At 29.6% G+C, this 26,037-nt stretch overlaps 3 protein-coding genes across 3 annotated transcripts in view; all 3 read left to right on the top strand.

The window, feature by feature from the left end:
* LOC129988562 (WD repeat-containing protein 5-like) overlaps nucleotides 1-10,989 on the top strand; it is a 30,821-nt gene extending 19,832 nt beyond the window's left edge. Inside the window, exons 7-13 of the mRNA XM_056096814.1 lie at nucleotides 695-750; nucleotides 1,855-1,898; nucleotides 3,730-3,802; nucleotides 5,681-5,714; nucleotides 6,507-6,578; nucleotides 7,729-7,816; nucleotides 10,781-10,989. Of these exons, the coding sequence (XP_055952789.1) occupies nucleotides 695-750; nucleotides 1,855-1,898; nucleotides 3,730-3,802; nucleotides 5,681-5,714; nucleotides 6,507-6,578; nucleotides 7,729-7,816; nucleotides 10,781-10,887 (474 nt within the window). The 3' untranslated portion in view covers nucleotides 10,888-10,989. The remainder of the gene's footprint in view (nucleotides 1-694; nucleotides 751-1,854; nucleotides 1,899-3,729; nucleotides 3,803-5,680; nucleotides 5,715-6,506; nucleotides 6,579-7,728; nucleotides 7,817-10,780) is intronic.
* A 5,497-nt stretch (nucleotides 10,990-16,486) lies between these two features.
* LOC129987652 (speckle-type POZ protein-like) lies at nucleotides 16,487-17,548 on the top strand. The gene has a single exon (XM_056095610.1). The coding sequence runs from the start codon at nucleotides 16,487-16,489 to the stop codon at nucleotides 17,546-17,548; it is 1,062 nt and encodes a 353-aa protein (XP_055951585.1).
* A 7,349-nt stretch (nucleotides 17,549-24,897) lies between these two features.
* On the top strand, nucleotides 24,898-25,821 carry LOC129987651 (uncharacterized). Its single transcript, XM_056095609.1, has one exon. The coding sequence runs from the start codon at nucleotides 24,898-24,900 to the stop codon at nucleotides 25,819-25,821; it is 924 nt and encodes a 307-aa protein (XP_055951584.1).
* Nucleotides 25,822-26,037: the final 216 nt, after the last annotated feature.

Below are 26,037 nucleotides of genomic sequence, written 5' to 3'. Positions count from 1 at the left end.
ACAGTAGGAAATATACAGTATCATTCAGATCGCGAAACATCGATGAGTACTTTTCTTTCAGTATAGTAGAATTCCAATTATCCAAAACCCAATTATGCGAATCTCCAATTATTCGACAAGATTGCAAAACTATGATACAGAAGAGTAAGAAAGTGAATCCGAAATATGCTATATGATTCAATTCGAGCAACATCAATGAATACATTTTTTATAGTATAGAACTTCTGAAATCCGAAGCCCAATTATGCGAATATTCTATTAGTCGATAAAGCATCAAAACTGTGAGGCAAAGAATCGAAAAATGCATCATAAATATATAATAGCATATACATTAAGTAATATTGTGAATACACTCTTTTAGCAAATAAAATTCCAATTATTCGAAGTTGAATGATAAGAATCTTTGATTATTCGAACGGGTTTCAAAGGGGAAACGTAACGAGGAATGTAACATATTAGTAAGAATATCATTATCACTACTTTAAAGTATTATACATAATAAAAAATTTAAGAGAATAATAAAATAAACTGAAGAATTAGCTCACAGTCTCATGAAATTTCAGTGAGTGTTTTTGACTATAATTTTAAAAAAAATCTCAGCGAAATGAATCGCATTATATGAACTTATTGTTTAATAATTTACTTTTATGAATTTTTCAATCTAAATACTGATCGTTCTGCTGTTTAATGACAGGTTGACTTCAGCCAGAGAAACAATACAATGTTAACCAGCAGTATGGATCACACATGGTAAGTCACTTTTATCAAAACATTATTAATATTATGATAGAAGGAATATTACTTTCTCATATTTCCTGTTTCTTTGAAATCTTTCTTCTCTATAAAACTTAATTTGCAAATCTGAAAAAATAAAATTAATTAAAATAATGCATAGTGCAATAACATGTATGTTCAAACTTCTCTATTTAGGTTTTGCACCTCTTTATTAAAACATAAAAAAATAAATGCTTTAAAAACGAACAATTTGTTTAACAACAATTAAGAGAATATATTTATTAAAATAAAAAATAATTGTGTCCTACTTTTGCACAGATTTCGCGAAATCTTTCTTTCTAATTTTCTTTCCTTCCAGTTTCAAAATCCAGTTCGAGTTAAAAAATGCATTAAGCTAAAGAAAATATCATTTCATACTATTTATTTAAAAGAAATTGTATTTCTTTGTGGGTCAATATTATTATTTTAAGGCGTTCGAAGCTTATGATTCTCCAATTTTTCTCATTATGTTTCAAAATTATTTATTAAATGAAATCTTTTTCCAATAGGGTAAGCGATATTAAGTCATTATTATTATTTTCTGACATTCGAAATTTTTTTTGATTTCCTCATTTTTCTGAATGATACCGAATGACAACATGTTTTCAAATCATATTATCACTCATATTATTATTTCTCTTAAACGAGTTGTTGTTCCAAGCAGTCTGTTGAAATCAACATGGATTGAATTTCTTTTAATATTTGTTTATCACCGTTTTTTTTATTATTAAAAAAATAATTTTATTATTTCTGCAATACAAATGGGTTTTTTTTCCCTCCTTTTTTTACGATTTAAATTTTTTTCCCCTGCCCAAAATAAATTAAAGGCAAAGCCCAAAATGTAATTAATGATTAAATTCTGTGCAAATGTAAGTTAACGATAAAATCTATGTCATTTGTAGTTAATGATTGAAGATATATTAAATCTATTTGATAAGGGAAAAAACTCAATTCCTTACTACAATGCACCGTTCAATGGAAATGAATATGAATAATATCAAAACGAAAGAGAAAAAATATTCACTATAATCTGAATTACCTCTATTATAAAAATATTTATTTTATTTTATTTTATTTCAGTGCTTTCCATGAGTTTAGAACGACAAAACTCGTTGATTTTTTTGGTAAGTTTTTGGCTTCCCTTTCTGTTTTTAGATGTTTTTAACTGTTCTTAATCTCTGTATTTTTTTCATTATATTGTGTTCATAACTATCCCTTAATTACCTCAAGTATTTATTTAACCTACCAAAACTTTCGTTCTCCATTTCTATCAGCTCTGATGAATTATTTCAAGGCGAAGTTCATTAACTGGAAATAATTATTTTACCTCATTCTTAATTATTTCGCACTATACCATTAGTGCATTTACATCATTCCATCATTTTTTTTTTTTTTTTTGCTAACATTTATGCTGTTTTTTCACGATTATACCGTACCAGTTTCATCCCACGTTCTACGTTCAAGCAGTAACAGGAGAGATTAGTTAGGACGACATTCTACGTTCAAACCTGTTAAAGAGTTAATATATAAAGATTTCAAATGGTATACAATTAAAGAGAGTTAATGAGGGGAGATTATAATTTAAAGTATCTCTACAGTTCTCCCGCTGAAATTGTACAATTTCAATAGAAATATTTCAACTGGCCACAATCTGACCAATTGTGTAAAGTAGCTGTTTTGTGCTTTTTTTGCTAACATTTATGCCGTTTTTTCACGATCATACCATACCAGTTTCATCCCACGTTCTACGTTCAAGCAGTAACAGGAGAAATTAGTTAGAACGACATTCTACGTTCAAACCTGTTAAAGAGTTAATATATAAAGATTTCAAATGGTATACAATTAAAGAGAGTTAATGAGGGAAGATTATAATTTAATGTAGCTCTACAGTTCTCCCGCTGAAATTGTACAATTTCAATAGAAATATTTCAACTGGCCACAATCTGACCAATTGTGTAAAGTAGCTGTTTTGTGCTTTTTTTGCTAACATTTATGCTGTTTTTTCACGATCATACCATACCAGTTTCATCCCACGTTCTACGTTCAAGCAGTAACAGGAGAGATTAGTTAGAACGACATTCTACGTTCAAACCTGTTAAAGAGTTAATATATAAAGATTTCAAATGGTATACAATTAAAGAGAGTTAATGAGGGAAGATTATAATTTAATGTAGCTCTACAGTTCTCCCGCTGAAATTGTACAATTTCAATAGAAATATTTCAACTGGCCACAATCTGACCAATTGTGTAAAGTAGCTGTTTTGTGCTTTTTTTGCTAACATTTATGCTGTTTTTTCACGATCATACCATACCAGTTTCATCCCACGTTCTACGTTCAAGCAGTAACAGGAGAGATTAGTTAGAACGACATTCTACGTTCAAACCTGTTAAAGAGTTAATATATAAAGATTTCAAATGGTATACAATTAAAGAGAGTTAATGAGGGAAGATTATAATTTAATGTAGCTCTACAGTTCTCCCGCTGAAATTGTACAATTTCAATAGAAATATTTCAACTGGCCACAATCTGACCAATCTTTGGTAGTTCCTGATGGAAACATATTATTTGTTAATTTCAAAACGTAACCATTAATTAATCGATTTAATAAATTATTTGATCGTGAACCTGAGAAAAAAGTTGATTTCAATTATTTCTTCCCTAACATTTATAATAATATTGTAATTTAAAAACTAAGATGTAAAAGTTAATCAAAACAGAAAAATTCTCCTTTAGAGTACATTAATAAAATTATTTTACCGGTTTTAATAATATACTAATTAGAACTTCTGAACTATCGTAATATTAAAATTCCCTTACTTGCATAGTTGTGTTAGGATGTAAGCATTTCTGTCACATAGAAGTGAATGTTTTAGACATTACGTTAAAATAATTTTAATGTTACTGTAATTTTAAAAGCAAAGTCATAATTACAGATTATTTTATTTGTTATTTAGTTGAAAGTGACGCTGTTTCCTATGCAAAATTTATAGGCAGTGGAAAACGTGTAACAGTATCTACACATGATTCGTAAGTAAAAATTTTATATTAAAAAAGTTTTGAATTTTTTATTGAGCCCTGAGATTTCTTGCAAATGCTCTTAATTTTCTGTAGAAACTAATCAAAATCTGCTGAAGTAACATAGTAAAAGCAAGTAGTGCCTGACTTTATGTTGTTATGAATTTATAGTAGTGTTTCCTTATGTAGTAAATCCTTTAGAAGAGATATACTTTTACGGGCATACGTCTATTGAATGGATGCCGAGTCAGTGATCTTCGACCTTGGCGATCAGTTAGCTATATTGGGGACAACAACGAAAGTTCCAGACAATGCTGGAATTTTAGCATTTTCTAGACAAAGCTGGAATTTAGCAATTTTAAGAGTACGATATCTTTTTTAGAAGTTTATTTGTCCTGTCACAGAATTTATAAAAAGTCAAGAGACAGAGCTGATGTCAATCAGTATTGAATAATTGAGAATAGTAGACGAGTAGAGAAATGTGAGTAATTAAGCGAAGTCTCTCTCTTGCGCATTTACTCTCCGGTTACGGTTGTGTATTACAGTTGTTATTATGGTTGTTTATTAAAGGTTTGTGCTTGTGTGTTGTTGCTTAATGCAAATTCTTGATTACGCTTTGTCTATGTTTATTACCTGTGTATTCGTGTTTTCATGTAAAATAATCGTTATTTATTATTGAGAATGTTATATTTTTCACAGTGCAACACATTTATGCATTTTTGGAGATTTTCTGTAGCATTAGGATTATTTATAACAATGTGTATTTTATTCTTATCTGAGATCACTGATTTAGTAAGTGTAAATAGTTCTTGGAACATGGCCTTACTTTCAATCCCCTCCACAGCCATATTTGGCTTTAAAAATTGGCATTTATGCTCTAATGTTTTGTCGCCAGTTCTCTCAGACGTTACAAATCCTTATATGGAATTTCAAGAGATTTAATCTCAAAGTGAGCTTAACATCACAATCATAGTTAAGTCCATGATTTTGTGAGCATAACCTACAGCTTATTAATATTTGGTTTAAATGTAGTTTGAAATAGTTTATGACGTCAGAACCAGGACTATTTGCACACCAAAATGTAGTATTCAATCCATTTCTCGTCCTTAGTCGCTTAAAAGAATGTTGTTTTCTTTCTTGTTTATTTTTCGCAGATGTGTATGCTGATTTACAATGAACGTCTTTAAATTCACGAAGAATTTCTTGGTATCTAGATTGCTTTTGTCCCAGCTTTTTCAGATGATTCGGAAAATAGGAAAGGTGAAAGTTCAGTTTCCCTTTAATATCATATATTCTGTAACCTTGGATATTTTTTTTTGTCTCCCTTTTGGATCAGTTTGCTTCAACGAAAATCAAGATCATCAAAACAAATCATTTTTAACACTAACTTCTTTCTAGTTATAGATAATTATCACAGAAAACTGTGCACCTGTAATATAGCTTTTCCGTATCGCCAGTTCCATAGTTATAATTTTTTAGGAAGGTAATTTGACAGATAGCCTTTAACGGATGTTGAATGGATGTCAAAATCAAAGACTCTCAGTACCGGCGACCATTTGGCGACAAAAATGAGCGATCCCGATTATTCGAAAATTTTGATGATATATCCATTATTGTTTGAATTCTGGTGTTTGTGCTAGAACATTCGATACCCTCTCACGAAAAGTATAAAACAAAGGCACATGCAAAAGTGAAGGATCCCAAATATTCGAAAAACTTGATCATATTTGCAATATGACCAAATAAGCAAATTTGCAGTTACATGGTACTTCGGCCATAAAGTTCAAACAAATCTAAATCTTAATCCAAATTTATATTTTTTTTATTAAATATTTTATATTTTGATGTAAAACGAGTTTGGATTTATGATTTTTATTCATTTTGTTTCAGTGTAATCAAATTATGGGATTGTAGTAAAAGGAGGGTATGTACTCGTACTAATGTATTTTCTTACTTTATCATGCTTTTAAATTAATTTTCAATACCTTTAAATGCATTGTTTAAGGAGGCATTTTATTTAGTGCCATTTGTTTGTTTTTAAATTAAATTTATAAAGATTTCAAATATTACATCAATTATGAATTAATAGTGTAATTATATTAAAAAAATATTACAAACACAATCTCACATTGCGAACCAAACAGTTATGTATTTCACTATAGCCATCGTTTTTTACATAAAAGATTGAAATGCATAGTTTATTGTTGTCACTTTATCATAAGCAATAATCATTGAGAATTTGCAAACAAGTAGGTCCAATATTATTAGAAATGAATTAGAAGCCATTTTATAAATTTCGGCTGATTATTTTAATCTGAGGAAAAAGAATATTCCGCGAATTCGAGGCTTCCATAACTGATTTCGAAAATATTCGGAAAAGGGTGTGCTCCACCCTTAAGCTTCCATCTTCTTCTAAAGGAAAGATAATAACAGTCAAACGCAGTGTTATACATTATGTCAGGATTAACCCTTTCAACCAGACATTTGCATGATTGAAGTTTTAAGTCCCATAATTCAATAATTAATTTAGCAGTTCTTTCTACAATAACACATATAAAAGTAGAATTTATTTACAAAATAGGAAATGATTTCCGGAAACGTATTAGGTTCATTAGGGTCAAAAGAGTTAAGTTAATTATCCTTTGGACATATTGATGCGCTTTATTTTTAAGCATTTATTTTTGCATGTGGTTTATTTTTATTAAAAACCTTTTAGGTTGTGAAAAAATATGAAGGGCATCTCAATGCGACATATTCTGTTTTTAGCCATATCAGTCATGCAAACTCTGTAAGTAGAAAATATTTTTATTTGAAAACAAATTTCATTTTTCATGAATGTTAGTTTTCATTTGTTTCTATGAAATGAATTGTTTTGGATTTCCCATTTAATTCACTTAAGTATTTTCACTTCTTAAAACTGTTTCATTTCATTTTGATTATGCCATGTTTGCAAATATGGTATTTTGCAATATAATTTTCACTTGCTTTCTGATGTATTAGAGGATAGAAATTATGTTCAGTTTTATAATCTCAATGAGTATAGTATTTACAAAACTTAAATCAATTAATTATTAAATGGTGACTAAATAAAATTTTGATCCCGTACTCATGACGCCATCTGGTAGTGAAGATGAGAATTTTTTATCCCAAAATTACAAAATAGAAAATAATTTTAAAAATCATATAAATTGCCACCCTAAATCTTTGTTAAATCAATTATGTTATTCTCTAATCTAGTGGTTCCCAAAGAGACGAGTCTCGAACCCTCATTGGGGAGCTACGAGATAATATAATTTACGGTTCATTTTCGGATGTGGAAACTTTTAGCGCATGCTCTGAGAGGCGCTTATTTCGGCAAAAAAGGGGTATGAGGAAAGATGAAAGAAGTAGATATTTATTTAGCAATAAAATGAGCTCGAATTATTCACGGAATTAAGAGGCGTTGTTTTACATATCACCCCTTAGCGAAGTATAATCGTCGAAAAGTTCTAGTCTCAGAATCCTGAACGAACATATTTCTATTTACATTTATTTATTTACCGTGCATACTTTTTTATGTAAATTGGGGGTTGGCCAATATGGAATAAATCCAGAAGCAAAAAGAAATGAGGATATATATTACGATTTAATGACGCGATTCGAAAGAATATGAATGATTAGCATATTCATTCATCTGTGAGATTAATTAATATATTTTTTTAAATCTGTTAAATAAATTTTTAACAGATCTATAAGGTTTTATTTATTTCCCCCATGTTAATATTAAAATTAATTATTTTGCAAAAATATACTTGTTAGAGTTTTGCAAACAGTGCCTTTGAGATTCCTTTTTTGCAAGAAGGGCACCAAGAATGGAAATAGATTGAAGAGTCCCGCTAAAAGAAGCGTTTTATTATATGCTGTGATTAATCTCGGAATAACATTTCTTTCTGTTTCAGTTTATTGCTTCAGGATCCGAAGATCAAAGTATTTATCTGTGGTATCCCAAAAGCGAAGAAATAGCTCAAGTACTGGAAGGTCATGAAGGTAAAAGGATGATATTTTTATTATCATGAACTTCAGTGGTATTGATCTACGAATTATCTCCCCTTTTCTGAAAAAGGTCGCACAGTTAGTTAGTTTTACGTCTCTCCCGAACCTCACTATCGAACTCTCTCTTTCACACAGGAGATGTTTGTCATCAATTTTTTGAAGTTCCATGTAATTTTTTTCTTATTCTTTCTAGGGGAAATTTATATATATATATATATATATATATATATATATATATATATATATATATATATATATATATATATATATATATATATATATATATATATATATATATATATATACAGCAAAAAATTGTGTGTAACAATATTTTCAAATCTAAATTAAATTCTGATTAATTTCCAAAATTTTATCTTAATTCAGCCTATATAAACTTAATTCTAAAATGTTCTCTTATTTCCTGATTCCATTCCACCTTTTTTGTTTAATTAATTCCACACGAATTTCTAAAGTTGCTGAAGTCGACAAATTCCCACACTCCGTGTGAAGGGATAAAAAATTGTCTAGCCTAGATTAATTCCTAGATTCCCTTACTTAAATCGACACATGTAAAGAAATCCCTATCAAAATCTCCCAATGTAAAATCACGGGGATAAATATTTCATTAGCTTTTCCTCTTTTCGCTCTTGTGTCGTTCTATGTTGATGTGCTCGTCGCTTCTGCTTGTACATAAATCATGCCTTCCGGGAGGGAATAAAAGCGAAGTTTACAAAAAGACACGTCCGTCACAGCGCGGCACAAAAGCAAAAGTCGGCAAGGGAGCTAAATAAATTATCCCTCGTCTTATATAACATGATATATTGATAGGGAAAATATTTTTTTCATAGTGCTAATATATTATTAATATTCTGATAGGAATTTCTGACGCATGTTAATCAGAAGTAAGGAAAACACAGGGATCTTATAAAAAAGAATGTACTTATTGGACATTTTTCTAGCCCTTCAAGCGGAGCGTGAGAATGTGTCGGCGTTTAGCCGATTCAAGAATTTTATAGATTCTCTTGAATTAAAAAAAGTAGAAACAGTGGAATCGGATCAGGAAATAAGAATATTTTAGAATGACTTTATGGACTAAATCAAAATTAATTAGAATAGAAACCAGATTTATATATATATATATATATATATATATATATATATATATATATATATATATATATATATATATATATATATATATATATATATTAATCAAGGATCTTAAGGATGATAAAATTCGATTGCGAAAACACTGAAATCCACGCTTCCGCGGAAATGCATCCCAAATAATAAATAAAAATAATGTTGAAAGAAAATATTAGCAATAATTTTCAATTGAAGCGAGGATATTATGAATCAGCAGACCTCAGCTCATTAAATTTTGCTATAATACAGCATTAAAAGAAATGTGAATAAAAATATAAATCTGGTATAAAAATCTGTAAAATCGCGATCAGCTAACTACATAATGCTTACGAATATTCAACTTAAAATTAATCATTAAAATCGGACCGAAACACATGATGATCTACGAACAGAAAAAAAAAAAAAAGAAATGTGTCACTAAATGCACAATGAAAGGGAAAAAAAATGATGAACGGAAGAAAAGAAAAATAACTCTGGGTTATCTGTATTCATGCTCATAAGTACTTCCGGGTATGCTGGTATTCATTATTTGCACACATAAGAAAAAGTCTCTAGACAACAAAAGAACATTATGAACATTGGTAGACGGCTCTTAAATAAAGACTTATATTTGAGTTAGGATACATTGAATAGTTTTAGATAGGACAATTGAAATATTTCTTGTATCTATTATGTGCAATTTATTCTAAAATTCTTAATGCTAATCTGACATTTGTACTTGTTTTAATTCTTTTTTGTTAGTTATTAGATTATGTTTGCATTTCGATCTGAAATACAATTGGTTTAGAAATTTATTGCTGTGTATAAAATGTTTGCTCTAATCTGATTTCTAAATTCATAACTGATTATTAAATCGTTTTAGTCATATATCTTCAATTGTAAAATATTTTAAATGTTAATTAAAAGTATATCTGCTATTAAAAAGTTTTTACACTAGTGATTAAATGCACTGGTGTAAAAATTGCGAAATTTAAACTTTTGAATAGTCCGTTCGGTCCTTTTCATCATTATGCAAAATGGAACATTGGATTACATTCTTAAAAAATACACATTTAAACAAAAATATCTCAACAAGTCTGACTGAATTATGAAACTTGGAATTCATTATTTTCAGCCAATCAACGGCTGCTTCGTAGAATTGATTTGTAGATTTCTCTCGAGTCGGAAACAATTTATTGTATCTTAAATGTCATGAAATGTCATATTAGTGTAATTTTTTTTATGTAGCCGTTATTAAAATAGTAATATATAGAGGAACTTCTCTAATTTGCAGACAAATTATCACAAAATTTTGCTTTAAAAACAAATAAATACATAAAAAGAAAATCACAGCAAATATTTTATTATATTTAATATTTAAGTTATTGCAAAAGATAAATTAGTATAAAATGCAATTATGAAAAATTTTAAAAATTCAAAGATAATAATTTTAAAAATGAATAATAATAAACTTTAAATAAAACAATTTTTCAATAAACTTTAAAATAAGCATTACAGTTCGCACATAATGCATTAGAAATTAGTTTTTGTAATAAATGTTTTACTGGCTTTAAAAAAATTATTCATCTTTACCACTGAGCATACGAATTATATCGTTGCTATTTAACTATTTTAAAAAAATTATTTCAATTGTTAATTCTGACAGCAAACAAACCAATTTTGAGTGACAGATTATACTTTATCATTATGTTAATAAAAAAGTCAAACTAGGGAAAATTCAATGAATTCTAATTATGTTCCTTGTATTTTTGACTTTTAATGTATTAATGAACAGTTTTTATATAGTTTTCTATATTCTATATTTTTTAACAGATGCCGTTCTTTCCGTGCAATTCCATCCTCAAAACGAGGCGATTCTGGTATCTGGATGTCTGGGCAAGACCATGACGCTCTACAAGAATATAGCAACTGACGATTAATTAACATGGTTAATTAACAACAAGCAACGATTAATTATCATGGTTAATTAACAACAATCAATGTAATCTTCAAAATTGGATCATTCACATATACATATCATGTCATCCATTGTTTTAATTTTTGTATGCAATTTTGTAAATAAATTAAAATGATAGTTTTATTACGTTTATTTTTTATCTTGATGATATGAGAGTAAACAATATCATCATCCTGTCGACTTTATTATTGACAAGTAGTTATTACATCAAATATTTTTTTTTTCAAAATTACTGCATTTACTGCAATAATGTCCTGTAGCATGACGAAATTTGATCCATGCCAATTCAGCATGCGTTTTATCAATGTCTATAATATTGGTCTTATCTTGCTTGAAATAATTGGTTTTTGAAATATTTGGTAACATTTAATTATTTTCTATAATAAATAAAATATAATTAACATGGAGGAATACAGCTTAGCACAAGGCTTTTGACACATTATTTACATGGCAACCATGAATTTTTTTATAGAGAGGGTTTAAATTATGGCCTCGAATTCTGGATGGAATAGCATATTGTTACAGAAATTTCAAAATTCGAAAATCAGATTCATGTGCATTGAGTGTAAGGTAAAACAATCGAATAGACTCAATACTTTATTCAATACTTACACATAGACAACAAAACACAGACGAAGCGTACACATACACTTACGTAAAAGGCATTTACAAGCAGCAAATTAATAGCAAATTCAGCAGAAGAGTGACTTCACTTGACTATTCACGCCACTCGAACGATTGCAACTCTCAAATGACTAATCGCTTAAATTAAATTTGATTATCGACTCACTAGTGACTCAACACCAAACTGACGAGTACATAATTACTGGCTTTTTATAGAGTCCTGCCAGATAAGGAAGGTTCTAGAAAATTCAAAGTAACTCGTGTACTAATGAATCTATTGCTTAGATTTCTGGAATCGATTTTATCGCCAAACTCGACAATCATTAATCTGGCATCCATCAGATCTATCTGTAAAACTCTTTTTCTTGCCAGGTGATAATTTGAATAGGGTAGTCTTATTACAGTAAATTATAATAAGAGGTGAAAGTAATGACATTTCATATTCCTTCATTATAAATTTAATAAATGCCAAATTCTATCAACTGCAATGGACGATCACAATTTGCATAATATTTACATCCAAGGAAACTGAACTGTGAAGGAATAATAATATTCTTTCAATTTTTTGTCCTCACTTTAATATTGAAAGGGATAATTATTTTCCTTTCAATAATAAAGTGAGAACAAAATTGTTTTCTTGCTTTGCTTTTAAACCCTGCTTTTGAAGATTTTAAATCTGTAGCAACCCATATGAATCATTCTTCCAGAGCGAAGATTCAATGGCTGTATTCCTTGCAGAATTTATTATTTTCAAATTAGGTTCCTTAAATGTTTTCCATCGTTGATCACAACGTAATGCGAGTATGAATGTATCCTTTTGTAAGAATTCTTTTTTAAAGATGGTTTCTGTATTTTACTGCAAATTATTTGAAGTGACAGTTAGGATTTTTTTTTAAAAATCAAATGTCTTATTGCAAAAGAACATGGTAAGAGAACTCAATATCAATTTCTGATATGAAGCTAACATTTTCAACAAAATCACAGTGAAACCTGGTGCTTTTTCATGTATCCGTACTATATCCATTATTATTATTATCCATTATCCTTTTTCACATTATCCTTAATATATAATGATTCAAGAATCTATAGATAAATTCTGCTATTTATTAAAGAATAAGAAAATGGGAATTTGATGTCACTCCACTTCAATAGTCTTCATATTTCGGTTTTCCAACTGATGAAAATAAAAAGTTGTTTGTGGCATTTTCAATGATATTAAACAAATAAAATACTTGACTCAATTATTTATTATTGACAATAATTTTAAAATCTCCTCCCTGGACATATATTATTATGTTTTTAATACATTAAAATTGATGACACAGCACATTAAAAGCTTTATTATTATTTTCTTTAAAAGTGTGTCAAACACCAAAATTAGTACAATAAAACTTCAGAAAATTGCGACGCAAGACATGCCACCATCAGTAGTGAGAAACTTTACTATAAATGCAGGCAATAATTTGAAATTAGTTTAGTGTTATACCTGACTAATTTAATTACATATAATATAAAATTTTGTACTAATAGTTTCCGAAATCGATCGGTATCAAGATAGAAAAGTTCACCTTTATCAACATTTAAAAAGATAATTGATAAAATACCTTTGCTGTTGAAACTGCTTATCATAAATATGCTCATATTAAAGCTCAAAGGTTTAGAACATCGTTTTACTGAATGATAATCGATTTCTTTTCACTATTTACCCTCACATATTCGCTTCTTCCTGTGAAGAGTTTTCAGAAAAACATCAAAGAGTAATCTTTAATTTGAAAGAGATAGATAAGTTATTCGTAATACATCAGTCGCAAGTATTTTCCGCTACAATTTGGATTCAAAAAATTTTATACTAAAGAATATCTGGACTGAGTTTCATTCAAGTTTTACAGATTCTACCATTTAAAGTTTGATTTAAGTCTTCATTGAATAATTTCCATTGAATTTCATTTAGACAAAAATAATTTTTACACTAAAGTGAAAAGGAAACTTAAATTATGAGTCGAAAATCCTCTTTTGACGAATGGGACAATGAAATTAGATTTGACAGTCGATGCGAAAAGTGGAAGTGTGAACTTGAGCCTCAACCAATCGAGCCTCAAGAAAAGATAAAAGATTTTTCAAATGAATTAATTAGTGAACATGACCGAGTTGAGTTTTTTCCTGGACACGAGAAAAAAGAATTAGATGACTGTATGAGAGAAGAATTCAACATTGACAGAGAGAAGAAGAACATTGACATTGAACAAAAACCAACTGAGCATAAGAAAAAAGAAGACCAGTATAGTGATTCTGATAAAATCGACTTTTTCATTGTGACAAAAATCCCAAAGGATACCAAGCATTTTCTTTGGACCATAAATCAATTTTCAAGTCTTCCAGACGTAAAGGAGCTGCTCAGCCCAGGTATTTATCGCCTGTGTTCGGCATGGTGTAGATTGAAATTGGTGAAAAAGGATAATGGATTCTCTTTGTATTTCGTTAAATCTGGACAATCAACACAGAAGACATTGCCTGTTACTGGTTTCCATAATACCTTTTCCATTGCACCTTCTGCGACTGAAACTGAAGGCGTGTCCCACGAAACTGTCTTCCCCAGTAAATTGGAATTCAACATATCAGCTACCGATTACAAAGGAAAGGTGTTAACTAATTGGTTAGTTACATTCTCTGACTCTAATGAAGCCACATGCAAAACAATTGGAGAATACATCACTAATGACCAGATCACTCTTCCAAAGGATATACTGATTCTTGACTGTCGTATGACAATAACCATACCACCTGTCTCAGAAAAACGATCTTTCAAACCTAGTGACAAACTTGTATGTCAAAGTTGGATAAAACTATCAGCGGATTTGAAGTGTATGTACCAAAACTCTCTGAACACTGACGTTACATTGATCGCCGGGAGTGATGAAATTCGAGTGAACAAATCCATCCTTTCTGCTAGATCTCCAGTTTTCAAAAAAATGTTTCAGCACGACACGAAGGAAAATGAGCATAATTCCATAGAAATTACTAATGTTTCAAGTAAGTCGCTCAAAACTTTGGTGGAGTTCTTATACTCGGGGAACTTGGAAGTGAATGAAAAAAACTTCAGTTTGCAAGACCTTCTCGACCTTTACTTTACTGCAAACAAGTATGAAGCGATGGACTTGCGGAGCATTTGCGCCAAACTTTTATTGCTCAGAGTTACAGTGGACAATGTGAGTGTGATATTTACATGGGCTGATGATTGCAACGACAAAGAGTTAAAATCCCAGTTAATAAACTTCATCAGTGCCAATTTTGAAGCCATTGTGGATGCGGATGCCTGGTCATCTTTTGTGGCTAACCAGACAAAATTAGCCGCTGAAATTGTGAAAGTCTGCTTCAAGACACTTAAAAAGTCAGGTTTAATCCAATAGCAACCTGTAAAACAGTATCTAACATATCGTTCCAACGTGTATTTATGCAAACTTAATGTATAGTTCAAAAATGTATCAAATGTAAGTTTAGTTTTAATGATATTTAGAAAATTATTTAATGAATGTCTTGTAATAGAGTTATTTATCTGCATATAGTAATGTGTAAAATTATGTAATTTTTTTATATATATAACTAGCAAATTAACAATTTATTTACCAATGCTATTTTAAAGTACAGTTTCAATCTGGCTGATATCTACATAATATGAATATTTTTTCGAACAGTCTTTAAAAGAACACGAAGAATGTTTTTCCAATAAAAAGCAGTAGATATCATCTGGAAAATAACATTAAAAGTCTTTTTTAATCAATTTAATTATTTTAATTAATTAAAAAAATTCTTCTACTTGCATTTATTCTTACCAAAAATTAATTAATGATGTTAAAGTAATTCGATAAATAAAGGGTTAATAGACTAAATAATACAGGATTTTTCTTCAATTTATAGCCGAATTCGTGTTCGACTGATCTAATGCAAGTCGGGTATATATTTTTCAATGGTATTTTCATTCAAATGCACTATAAGGCTTAAAAATAATATATAAAAACTCAATCTATATATGCATAATTATTGAGCATAATGTGAAAAATACATAACCTGTGTATACACAATACTGTATACTGAGAGAATACTGTATAATCATACTGTGAACAAAAATTAATATTATTAATTATATTTTAACTGAATTAAAATTACATTTAAAGTTTCCTATAATTATTATTTCTTATTTTTATTATTATTATTTATAGGTTGCAATTCAAGGAAAAAAAAATGTATTATTTTAATAACGCTTTACCGAAAAATATCCATGCTGAATCAAGGAATGTTAATTTAAGTTATTTTAATCAATTCAGTTCTTTAAAATAATATCAATAAGCATTTTCATTTACTTTTATGATATTTAAACTGATTATCTAAATTAAGATTATAAATATCTAAGCTCAAAAAATGAAAAAAAAGAAGCTTATTTATTATGTTTAATTACTATTATATAATACCATTTCTAACGAAATTTGAAAGTTAATTTCGATGAAATGCAGAAATCAAATATAATGTAAAGGAATTTGTGTATAAAGGAATTAGAAATACAATAATTACAATATTTAATTAATTACATGAAGTATTGTATTACGTGCATTTAGAACGAAACTTAACAAACTATGTGATGAATTAATCATTATTATTCCGAAGCTGTTAGAAAAGTATCTTGATAACAAAAGATTTGATAAATATGACTGATAATCTAAGTAAAACAATGGGAAAAGGAAGTAATAGTTATCAATTAGCTGCGACTCCTTTTTCCTGCGATTGTGTATAATCAATATTACAACTTTATCGTCGCATTATGTCTTTAAAAGAAACACTTGTCTCTGCTTTTTCTTATCTTATATTTCACTGTGTATTGTTGATTGATGTTTATAAGCTCATCTTTATATATTTCATAATTCAAAACACAAGTCGATTTTATAATGGCGGAGTATAAGGCTAGTAAATGTTCATTAGGACCAGTGAGAAAATATGTGAAGACTCGCGTTTGCAGTAACTCCTACGTATTTAAATGGGAGATAGAAAATTTTTCTTTATTGGATTTAGTCTTGAAAAGCGATGAGTTCAGCCCTTTCCCAGAGTGCTTTCTCTACTGCGAGATGGACCCGAAAACATTCCAGGTTACATTCTTCGTGCATTCTGCTGAGAAAAGATCGCTGACATGCCATGTAACAGTTTGTGACAACAAGGGAAAAATTCTCCTATGCAAAACTGGCTCTTATACGCATGAGAAAGTGGACTACGATTATGTTAAGATGCCAGACGAGATCGCCAGAGCTTTAATAGAGGCTCAAACACATCCAGTGGTAATCAGCGAGTATGTTGAAGAATTAAAAGATCTAAAATGTTTGCCAAATGATGTATTGGTAATCATTTGCCGCATATATGATGATTCCCCTCTCGTGATTCACCAACAGCAAATTTCAGAGAGAGAAGTCTCAACACCTTTAGACTACTTGAAAAGATTGGCGACCGACTTGGCAGATTTATCTTTGCCGTCGTCAAAAGAAAAGATAGATCTTTGTGTTGGATATGAAAGTGAAGCGGTCAATAAAAGCGTCCTCAGTGCAAAATCGCCAGTTTTCAAAAAGATGCTTCAAAATTTACAACCAGAAAAGCACGAGAATTCTCTTGTCATAGCAGACGTCGAGATATCTGTCGTGAGGAGTCTCGTTAAGTTCGTGAACAGTGGAATTATTCCAGAATGCGATGCTGATCATCTGTGTGAATTATACACTGCAGCAGTTAAGTATGAATTGCCAGAACTTGGTGATGCCTGTAGTGATCTGTTAATGTCTAAACTCAGTGTTGAGAACGTCTGCCAAATTTTATTTCTGTCTGGTACTTACAGCGATGAAGATCTGAAGACGCATGCGATAAATTTTTTGAGAGATAATTTGGAGACGGTTCTCGAATCTGATGAGTGGCAATTTCTGATGCGCGAGGAGCCGAAAACTGCTCTTGAAGCCATTACAATGATATAAACATGAACACTTAATCTTTACAAACTGATTGAAAAGTTGGATAATCAGACTAAATGTATCTTTGTTTGCAATTGTAAGACGACTCTTTAGTGCATCTAACCGAAATATCGCTCATTATGACAGCCATATTAGGTATTAAGAGTCCATTGTCTCCATATATCTCAGTTATATATAATATATATACATCAAATTTTGGCTTATATTTAAGAATAATATCCAGTTACTAAAGTTGAATTATACTAAGGCCATTTCTCGCCAAATATAATCGTGGCAATTTTTTATTGCATCCCTAATAACCACTTCTGTTTGCCATCCAAATTGGTGGACATTTATGAAGATTGGCAAATTACGACGTTCTTAGCAAGAAACTGGGTTCTAATATTATGTTTTACCATTTTTTTAAACAGTAAAAGTTTAAAAAAATCATAACAAATTCAGCATTTAATATTAATACAGCAAACCTTCTTAGGAATGATAGTCACAATGAAGAGTGGAAAATTTTAATATAAAAGCAAAATTAACTATTTTTCAATTATATATTTATTAGAAATTATACGTTTATTATGTATTATTTAGAAATTGTGTTGATTATGTAGTTATATGATTTAATGTCATCGGTTTTTGAATAATAAACTTATGTGTATTGTACCACAAAGGAAAATAAAGCTCAGTGATATTTTAAGTGTATTGGGAAATAAAATGGTACAAGTATATTCTAAATTAGCAAGACAGTTATTGAGCAAATAAATACAGCATTTGATATTTAAATTTTCTATTATTCCAGAATTTTTTTAAAAAACACACTTTTTTGATTAAAAAAAAATTTTTTTTCAAAAATTTTATAATTTAAATAGTGGTTTTTAAAAATTTTTTTATTACTTTTAGCATAGTTTCGAAGATTTTTTTAAAGCAATGATCCGGAATTATCTTTGATACATTTTGAGAGGTTAATTTAATATTGCTTCAGTGGAAAATATATTTCTTTACTTAAGAATTTTAAGTTGCAAAATTTTGACAATAATGCTAGTAATTATTAATATTTTATAATCAGAAATAAAAAGATGTTTTTTTTTACATAAGCAAAGTGAAAGAAATCCTAAATATTCTTAAACAATTATTGCTGAATTTCATATCATATCAGGATCATAATTATTCTCTTTATAACTCATTTAAAATAGTTTAAAAACTGTCATATTTTTTTCAAAATTTAGCATCTTTTTAAAGAAAATTCATTAACAAAAATAATTTAATTAGTAAGCCTGCATTATTTTAAAAATAATTTAATGCAGATAATTTTTATACAATATTGAATAAAGTGATAAGTATTTTTTTTAAATTTTAGAGAAACAAAATTAAATATTGTTTTTTTTTATAACCACATACATTATAGTGCAAAAATTAAATATTTCTTAATGTACTAACATGTATAACATTGACCAGCGTACAAGATTACCAGCATCTTTAAAATTTCAAAGGTAATGTTATAAGAATATCTATAAAATTAAGCATCTTTTTCAAGAAAACTTATCGTTATCATAAATAATTTAATTAGTCAGCCTGTATTATCTCAAAAATAATTCAATGGAGATCATTTTTTTACAATATTTTAATGGAGCTATTAAATAGATAACCATCTTCATTAATTTGTATTTATTCAGTTTCTATACTTTAATTTCATATCATGTTAACAATTTATATTCACTGATTCTTTTCCTAAAAAATTATATTTGACATACTTAAAAATTTTTTAAATGAAAAAAAAAAGCAATAAAGCGTTTAAATTGTTAGGAATCCTTAATCTAAAATATATATCACTATTGATCATGATGACCTGGTTAAAATTTTAGAATAACATCTAAGTGAATTAATGCTCACTTCTTATTTTATATATCAAAGTCAAAGAAATAAAATTTATATCCTGTTTTATAAAGATTTTTTTCCATGCCATTATATTTTGGTATTATTATCAGCATATTTGATCTTGTGTTATATCAAAAATCAGTATACTCGAGTTCTTTTTTTTTAATTTGAGGAGGTCTAAACCATGAAGATTCATAAAATTCTCTTCATCAAAATTTGTTGATGATTACGAAACTTTCTCTATACTTCATAACACAGGAGCAGGATTATTTTGTTGGATTAAAATGTGGATTTTAATCCACAGAATTATTTCGATTAAAATTTGGATTTTAATCCACAGGATTATTTGGATTTTAATCCACAGGATTATTTGGATTAAAATTCGTTGATGATTACAAAACTTTCTCTATACTTCATAACACAGGAGCAGGATTATTCCTTGTTTTTACAACTTTTTCTGTAATTGCTTAAGATGAACTAAAACTGCATAATAATTTAATATTTAGATATGTAATTTTATATTTCAGAGAAACAAAATTAAATATTTCTTAATGTGCTAACATCTAGAGCATTAACAGCATACATGATTGCCAGCAGCCTCAAAATTTCAAAGGTAATGTTAAAAGAATATATAGTAACATAGATGAACATTAATCGCTGAATCTTAATAAAGACTTATTTCTGATAAAATATTCCTTATAAAGCCTTCCTTATATATTAATAATAAAGCCTTCAATTCCTTAAAAGCTTCCATCAATACAGTCTCTCTATTATCTTCATCCTTATATATTAATAATAAAGACTTATTCCTGATAAAATATTCCTTATAAAGCCTTCCTTATATATTACGAATAAAGCCTTCAATTCCTTAAAAGCTTCCATCAATACAGTCTCTCTATTATCTTCATCCTTATATATTAATAATAAAGACTTATTCCTGATAAAATATTCCTTATAAAGCCTTCCTTATATATTACGAATAAAGCCTTCAATTCCTTAAAAGCTTCCATCAATACAGTCTCTCTATTATCTTCATCCTTATATATTAATAATAAAGACTTATTCCTGATAAAATATTCCTTATAAAGCCTTCCTTATATATTAATAATAAAGCCTTCAATTCCTTAAAAGCTTCCATCAATACAGTCTCTCTATTATCTTCATCCTTATATATTAATAATAAAGACTTATTCCTGATAAAATATTCCTTATAAAGCCTTCCTTATATATTACGAATAAAGCCTTCAATTCCTTAAAAGCTTCCATCAATACAGTCTCTCTATTATCTTCATCCTTATATATTAATAATAAAGACTTATTCCTGATAAAATATTCCTTATAAAGCCTTCCTTATATATTAAGAATAAAGCCTTCAATTCCTTAAAAGCTTCCATCAATACAGTCTCTCTATTATCTACATCCTCCTTCGGGCAAATATATATATATATATATATATATATATATATATATAATCTTAATATAAAGCTTTAGATTTAAACTATACCTTCATAAGTGTAATTATTCCAATAATACTAATTAATAGGATGCAAATAAGCAGATTATAAGTTTTGTTACTGCATATATATAAATGAATTCAAACTTAAATAAATGAAACCAGATATGTGATTTTCAAAAGAAATATTATATTTAAAATACATGGGAAGTAAAAATTAGAAACTTTATCATTGTGTACTTTCATACAGCTCACATTTAACATCCTCATCTAGAGATTTTTTTTTTTTTATTAAAGACTGCACTAATCTATTTTAAGTGAAAAAAATATATTTTTTTTTGTTTCCTTATATTATATTTATTTTAGACTGACAAATATTAAGTGAGTGTCAAAAAAAGTCAATCATATTCTTCAGAATTTTTATACAACAAACCAAAAATTTTCTTAAAAATAATTTTAATTTAAAGTACAACTAAACAAATGCACAAATCAGTATTCAGTATAACAAATTGTATCAGTAAAAATAAAATAACCTATTTAACAATTTAGAATCAATGCTTTATAACTTAGTGTTTATAAAGAACAAAATATGAGAATTTGAAGAAGCATATTCTTTAAGAAATTTTCAGCAGGAAATGAATGAACATTTTAAAAATGTACAGGTATCAAAATTTTCAGGGAACCATATAAAAAAACTCAAGTATACATAATAATATTATAAAATGTATAATTATCAAAACAATATTGATATTTATCAAGTCATACTGTGTATGCAAAACACACATGGACAAATTCTATCAAGTAATGAGTGCAGCCACATTTGCTCTCAAAAATATGCAAATTTGGCATAAGGTTTGTCTTTTTTCAGTCAAATATTGAACTTACCATTAAGGAAAGCATGCAAACCATAACATATTATACTCTATTTCACCCTAACTTGGCAGTATTGTAAAAGGCAGAAAATGTGATGCTCCGCATTGGGAGAGCTTCAAGAGTTCCCTATCAATTTTGACTTTAAAATAGCTAAAATATGCAGAAATTTATTAAATAATATCATAAATTACAGAAATCCTTTTTTTATCAGTATGTATTTAAAATTTTTCTCAAGTTAGAAGTGCTTATCTGTTAAGTATTTTGTAAATAAAGCGAACGAATAAAACCAAAAGAATGACATAATGAATTCCACTTTTGCTAGAACCGGTCTTTAAGGTCAAATATTTGGCGCGCTTTTCTTGTACGTTTCCGCCAACTTTGCCTCATTCGCTTCGCAACCGTTATTATCATTACTCGTACTTTTTTATTCTCGCTTTTTTACCAGCTGATATTTTTGATACTGTTAATCACATTAGTAGTTATTAGTTTTGATTGTTGAATATTTATTCAATTCGTCATTTCTATTCACTTCTAAAATGTCTGAAAAAGTATTATCACCGACTACGCTATAAGTACCTTCAAGACAAGTGAAACCAACAAAAAGTGTAGCACGCAGAAACATATTAAATGTTTATTCTTGACTTTGAGAAGAAAATTCTTAAGATTTTATCAATGAAATCGTCGATAAAGTTTCGCATCGTACAGGTGAACGAAATGAACAGTTTTTCCTTTGAAAAAAGAAATAAAGGCATTCAGTCCTTTAAGTACCCCTGGAAAGAAGCGACCAGGCACAGTAGGTAAACATTCAAGTCTTGTAAAATACGAGGATTTTACGTTATCCTGTATTTGACGAAAAATCCATTCATTTTTCCATAGAAATGAGATCCCAACATTAGATAAAATTTTAAAAGATGTGAACGATGATACAGATATCTTTTCGAAAAACATTAGCCGAACTACGCTTTACAGAATGTTGAAAAACGATGGAACGAAATGAAATAACTTTAATGATTTATTAAAATAATGTATCAATAATATTGAACAAAATAATGAAAAAAAAAGGAAAAATTAATTCTCTGATTTAAAATGCTAATATAATAAAATTAATAAATATTTACAATTTGGTGAAAAATTTGTGAGATAAAGTTTCGCCAGCGATCGCATTTCTAGTAACTTTACTAGTACTTTCTAGTACTTTAAAGTAACCCAGTTCCCCTGACAACGATTGTGATTCGGCATGCCTAGAATATACACTACTGCCAAGTTAAGGTGGAACAGAGTATAGATGAGTCAGCGAAAATGGAAGTAAACATTGCAGAAGATTTAGATTGTTTGGCAACCTTCCAGTTGCTTGGCGAGAAAAATAATGAACTTTTGCAATTAAATGAAGATATTTTGAATCTTTTATTGATGTCTAGAGACATAAAGGAAGACGATATTGAAAAGGAATCTCGTTCAGCAGACGAGTATTCACTCAATTTTAAAAAGATGAGTTTATTAGTAGATCGAAAAACTAATCCCGCTGTTAACGCTGATACATTATCTTCAGTTGGGCGTGAAAAGCGGAAATTCAAGCTGCCTCGTTTGGAACTGAAGAAATTTGGCGGGGAAATTAAAGATTGGCTGCCGTTTGGGGGACAATTCCAAAAAATAGATGAAGACAACGATATCGACGAAACCGACAAGTTTCAATACTTAGTCCAAGCAACTCTCCCGAATTCCAGAGCGAGGGAATTAGTTGAAAGTTTTTCTCCTACCTCCGGAAATTATTGCAAAGCGATTGATTGTCTGAAATCTAGATTCGGCAGAGATGATTTGTTGGTTCAATATTACGTTAGAGAATTGTTAAAATTGACACTCGCGTTTAATTTTAAAGAGAAACATGTTAGATTATCAACTGTTTATGACCGTCTTGAAACCCAGCTGAGATCATTAGAAACTCTTGGAGTTACCACATCGAAGTATGCGGTCATGTTACTCCCCCTGGTTGAATCTTGTTTAAGTGAAGAAATTTTAAGAGCCTGGAGGAGAAATGATTGAGAGTTGGATGGAAAAGATGATGCTAAAGAATCTCGATTGGAAAGTTTGATGAAATTTTTGAAGAACGAAGTTGAAAATGAGGACAGGATAGCTCTTGCCATGCAAGGCTTCTCTTTGAAAGAAAATAACAAAAATATCAAGATTAAAAGAGACTTGCCGACAGCTGCGGGACTTTTTACAGGAAACCAAAAATCTGTTTTGAAGTGTGTATTTTGTGACAAGAATAATCATGAATCCAAAGAATGTCATGTTTTTCGAAATTTGAATTTAAATGAGAAAATGAAACGATTGAAAAAAAGAGGTTGCTGTTTCAGATGTCTAAGTAACGGTCATGTGTCAAAGCTATGCAGGGTCCAAGTGAATTGTGGGAGCTGTGGTCAAAGGCATCATGCTGTGATATGCCCTGATAGAAAGACGGTTGAGTCTTCTAACTCTCAAGAAGCAGTGGACAATTCAACCAATTTTGGACAGTTCAATACATTGGCCAATCCCACTTGTTCTACAAGTGTTTCTACAAACCCTGTTCGTGGTTCTTTGGGGAGAAACACAGGATTATGCTGTAAGGGCCCTCAAAGACACTGGAAGTCAGAAATCTTATATTACGAAAGAAGCTGCTAAGAAAATGAAGTATCTTGCATTAAAAGAAACAACTCTTATTCATACTTTGTTTGGAGAAGTGCAAAATCCTCAGAAACATTCAGAATACAAGATTTTTGTAAGTGATTTAAAAAGAAATTATCATTGCCCTTTTAACGCATTTGATCAAGAGAAAATATGTGCCGAAATTTGTCAGATACCAACTGATTCTGGTCAAAGGAACTAGAGGATAATAGAATTAATCTAACGGATCAAGAATGGTTACCATCTTGTTCTTCATCCACAATCCATTTATTTATTGGTACTGACATAGCAGGAAAATGGATGACTCGAAAAATCCGCAATTTAACTTGTGGATTAACTGCAATTGATACTTTGCTTGGCTGGACACTTATGGGAAGAGCACCAAGCAGTTCAGACTCTATAAGCATGACAGTGACAAACTTACTTATAAAAGATTGTAATATAAGTAACTTATGGAAGTTAGAAGCCATTGGAATTATTGATCCTGCTGAAGAAGACTGAAATGTATCAAGGTACTTTAGATTATTTTCGAAACATTCTGACGATTAATGAGGAAGGGAGGTACGAAGTCGCCTTACCTTGGGTGCTAGAATCATCACGGCTCCCTGACAACAGACAAATGGCCGAGAAACGACATTCTTCTGTTTATAAAAAACTTGTAGAATCCCAGAAGGTTGGAGTATATGCAGATCTCTTCAAAAAATGGATTGCTGACGGTGTCATTGAAGAAATCGAACATAAAAAAGAGTTAAATGTATACTATCTCCCGCACAGGCCTGTATTTAAAGAGAACAGCATTACTACGAAAGTGAGGCTAGTTTTCGATACATCCGCACATATAAAGGGTATACCCACATTGAATGCCTGCTTAGAAAGCGGTCCTAATTTAATTGAACTTGTTCCTTCCCTTCTGAATCGTTTCTGGAAATTTCCTGTTGGAATAACATCAGACATTGAGCAGGCATTTCTTCAGATCGGAATCAGAGAGAGGGACAAGGATTATCTGCGATTTTTATCGAAAACCAAAGACAAGGGAATGAAAATCTACAGACATCGTAGAGTTGTGTTTGGTGTCACCTGCAGTCCATTACTTTTAGCGGTAACTTTGAATTACCATCTGGAAAAAGCCCCTGAAGAATTCTTGAATACTGCGGAAATTTTGAAGAACTCATTTTATGTGGATAATTGTGTTTGCAGTTTGAAGAATATAGATGAAGCAGATAAATTTATAGTTGAATCGCAAGCATTGGTGTTTTTAGGAAAATTCAATCTACGAGTCTGGCAATCAAATGCTTCACTTCAAATTATCGATCAACCCGACAAACACAAAATTGCACCCTTATTGGGCCTAAACCGGAACCTAAAACAAGATACTCTGTCTTGCATCATAAACTGTCCGAAAGATGAAAACCTGGTTCTTACTTAAAAAGGTCTGCTTTCTTTGGCTCAGAGTATATCTTCTCCCGTAACCCTCATTCCAAAGTTTATGCTTCAAGAATCCTGGAATCTTGGACTTAAATGGGATGATGCCCTACCAGAAGGTCTATCGAAACGATTTTGGAACTGGCTGAAGGGTATAAAGAATCTTTCAGAGGTCAAAATACCTCGGTGGATGAAACTGAGTCAAGGTGAAGAAGAAATC

The sequence above is a fragment of the Argiope bruennichi genome, chromosome 10 (assembly GCF_947563725.1).
Source record: "Argiope bruennichi chromosome 10, qqArgBrue1.1, whole genome shotgun sequence".
NCBI classification, from domain to species: domain Eukaryota; kingdom Metazoa; phylum Arthropoda; class Arachnida; order Araneae; family Araneidae; genus Argiope; species Argiope bruennichi.
The sequence above is the reverse complement of the archived record's forward strand: the minus strand, read 5'-3'. Positions and strand labels throughout refer to the sequence as shown.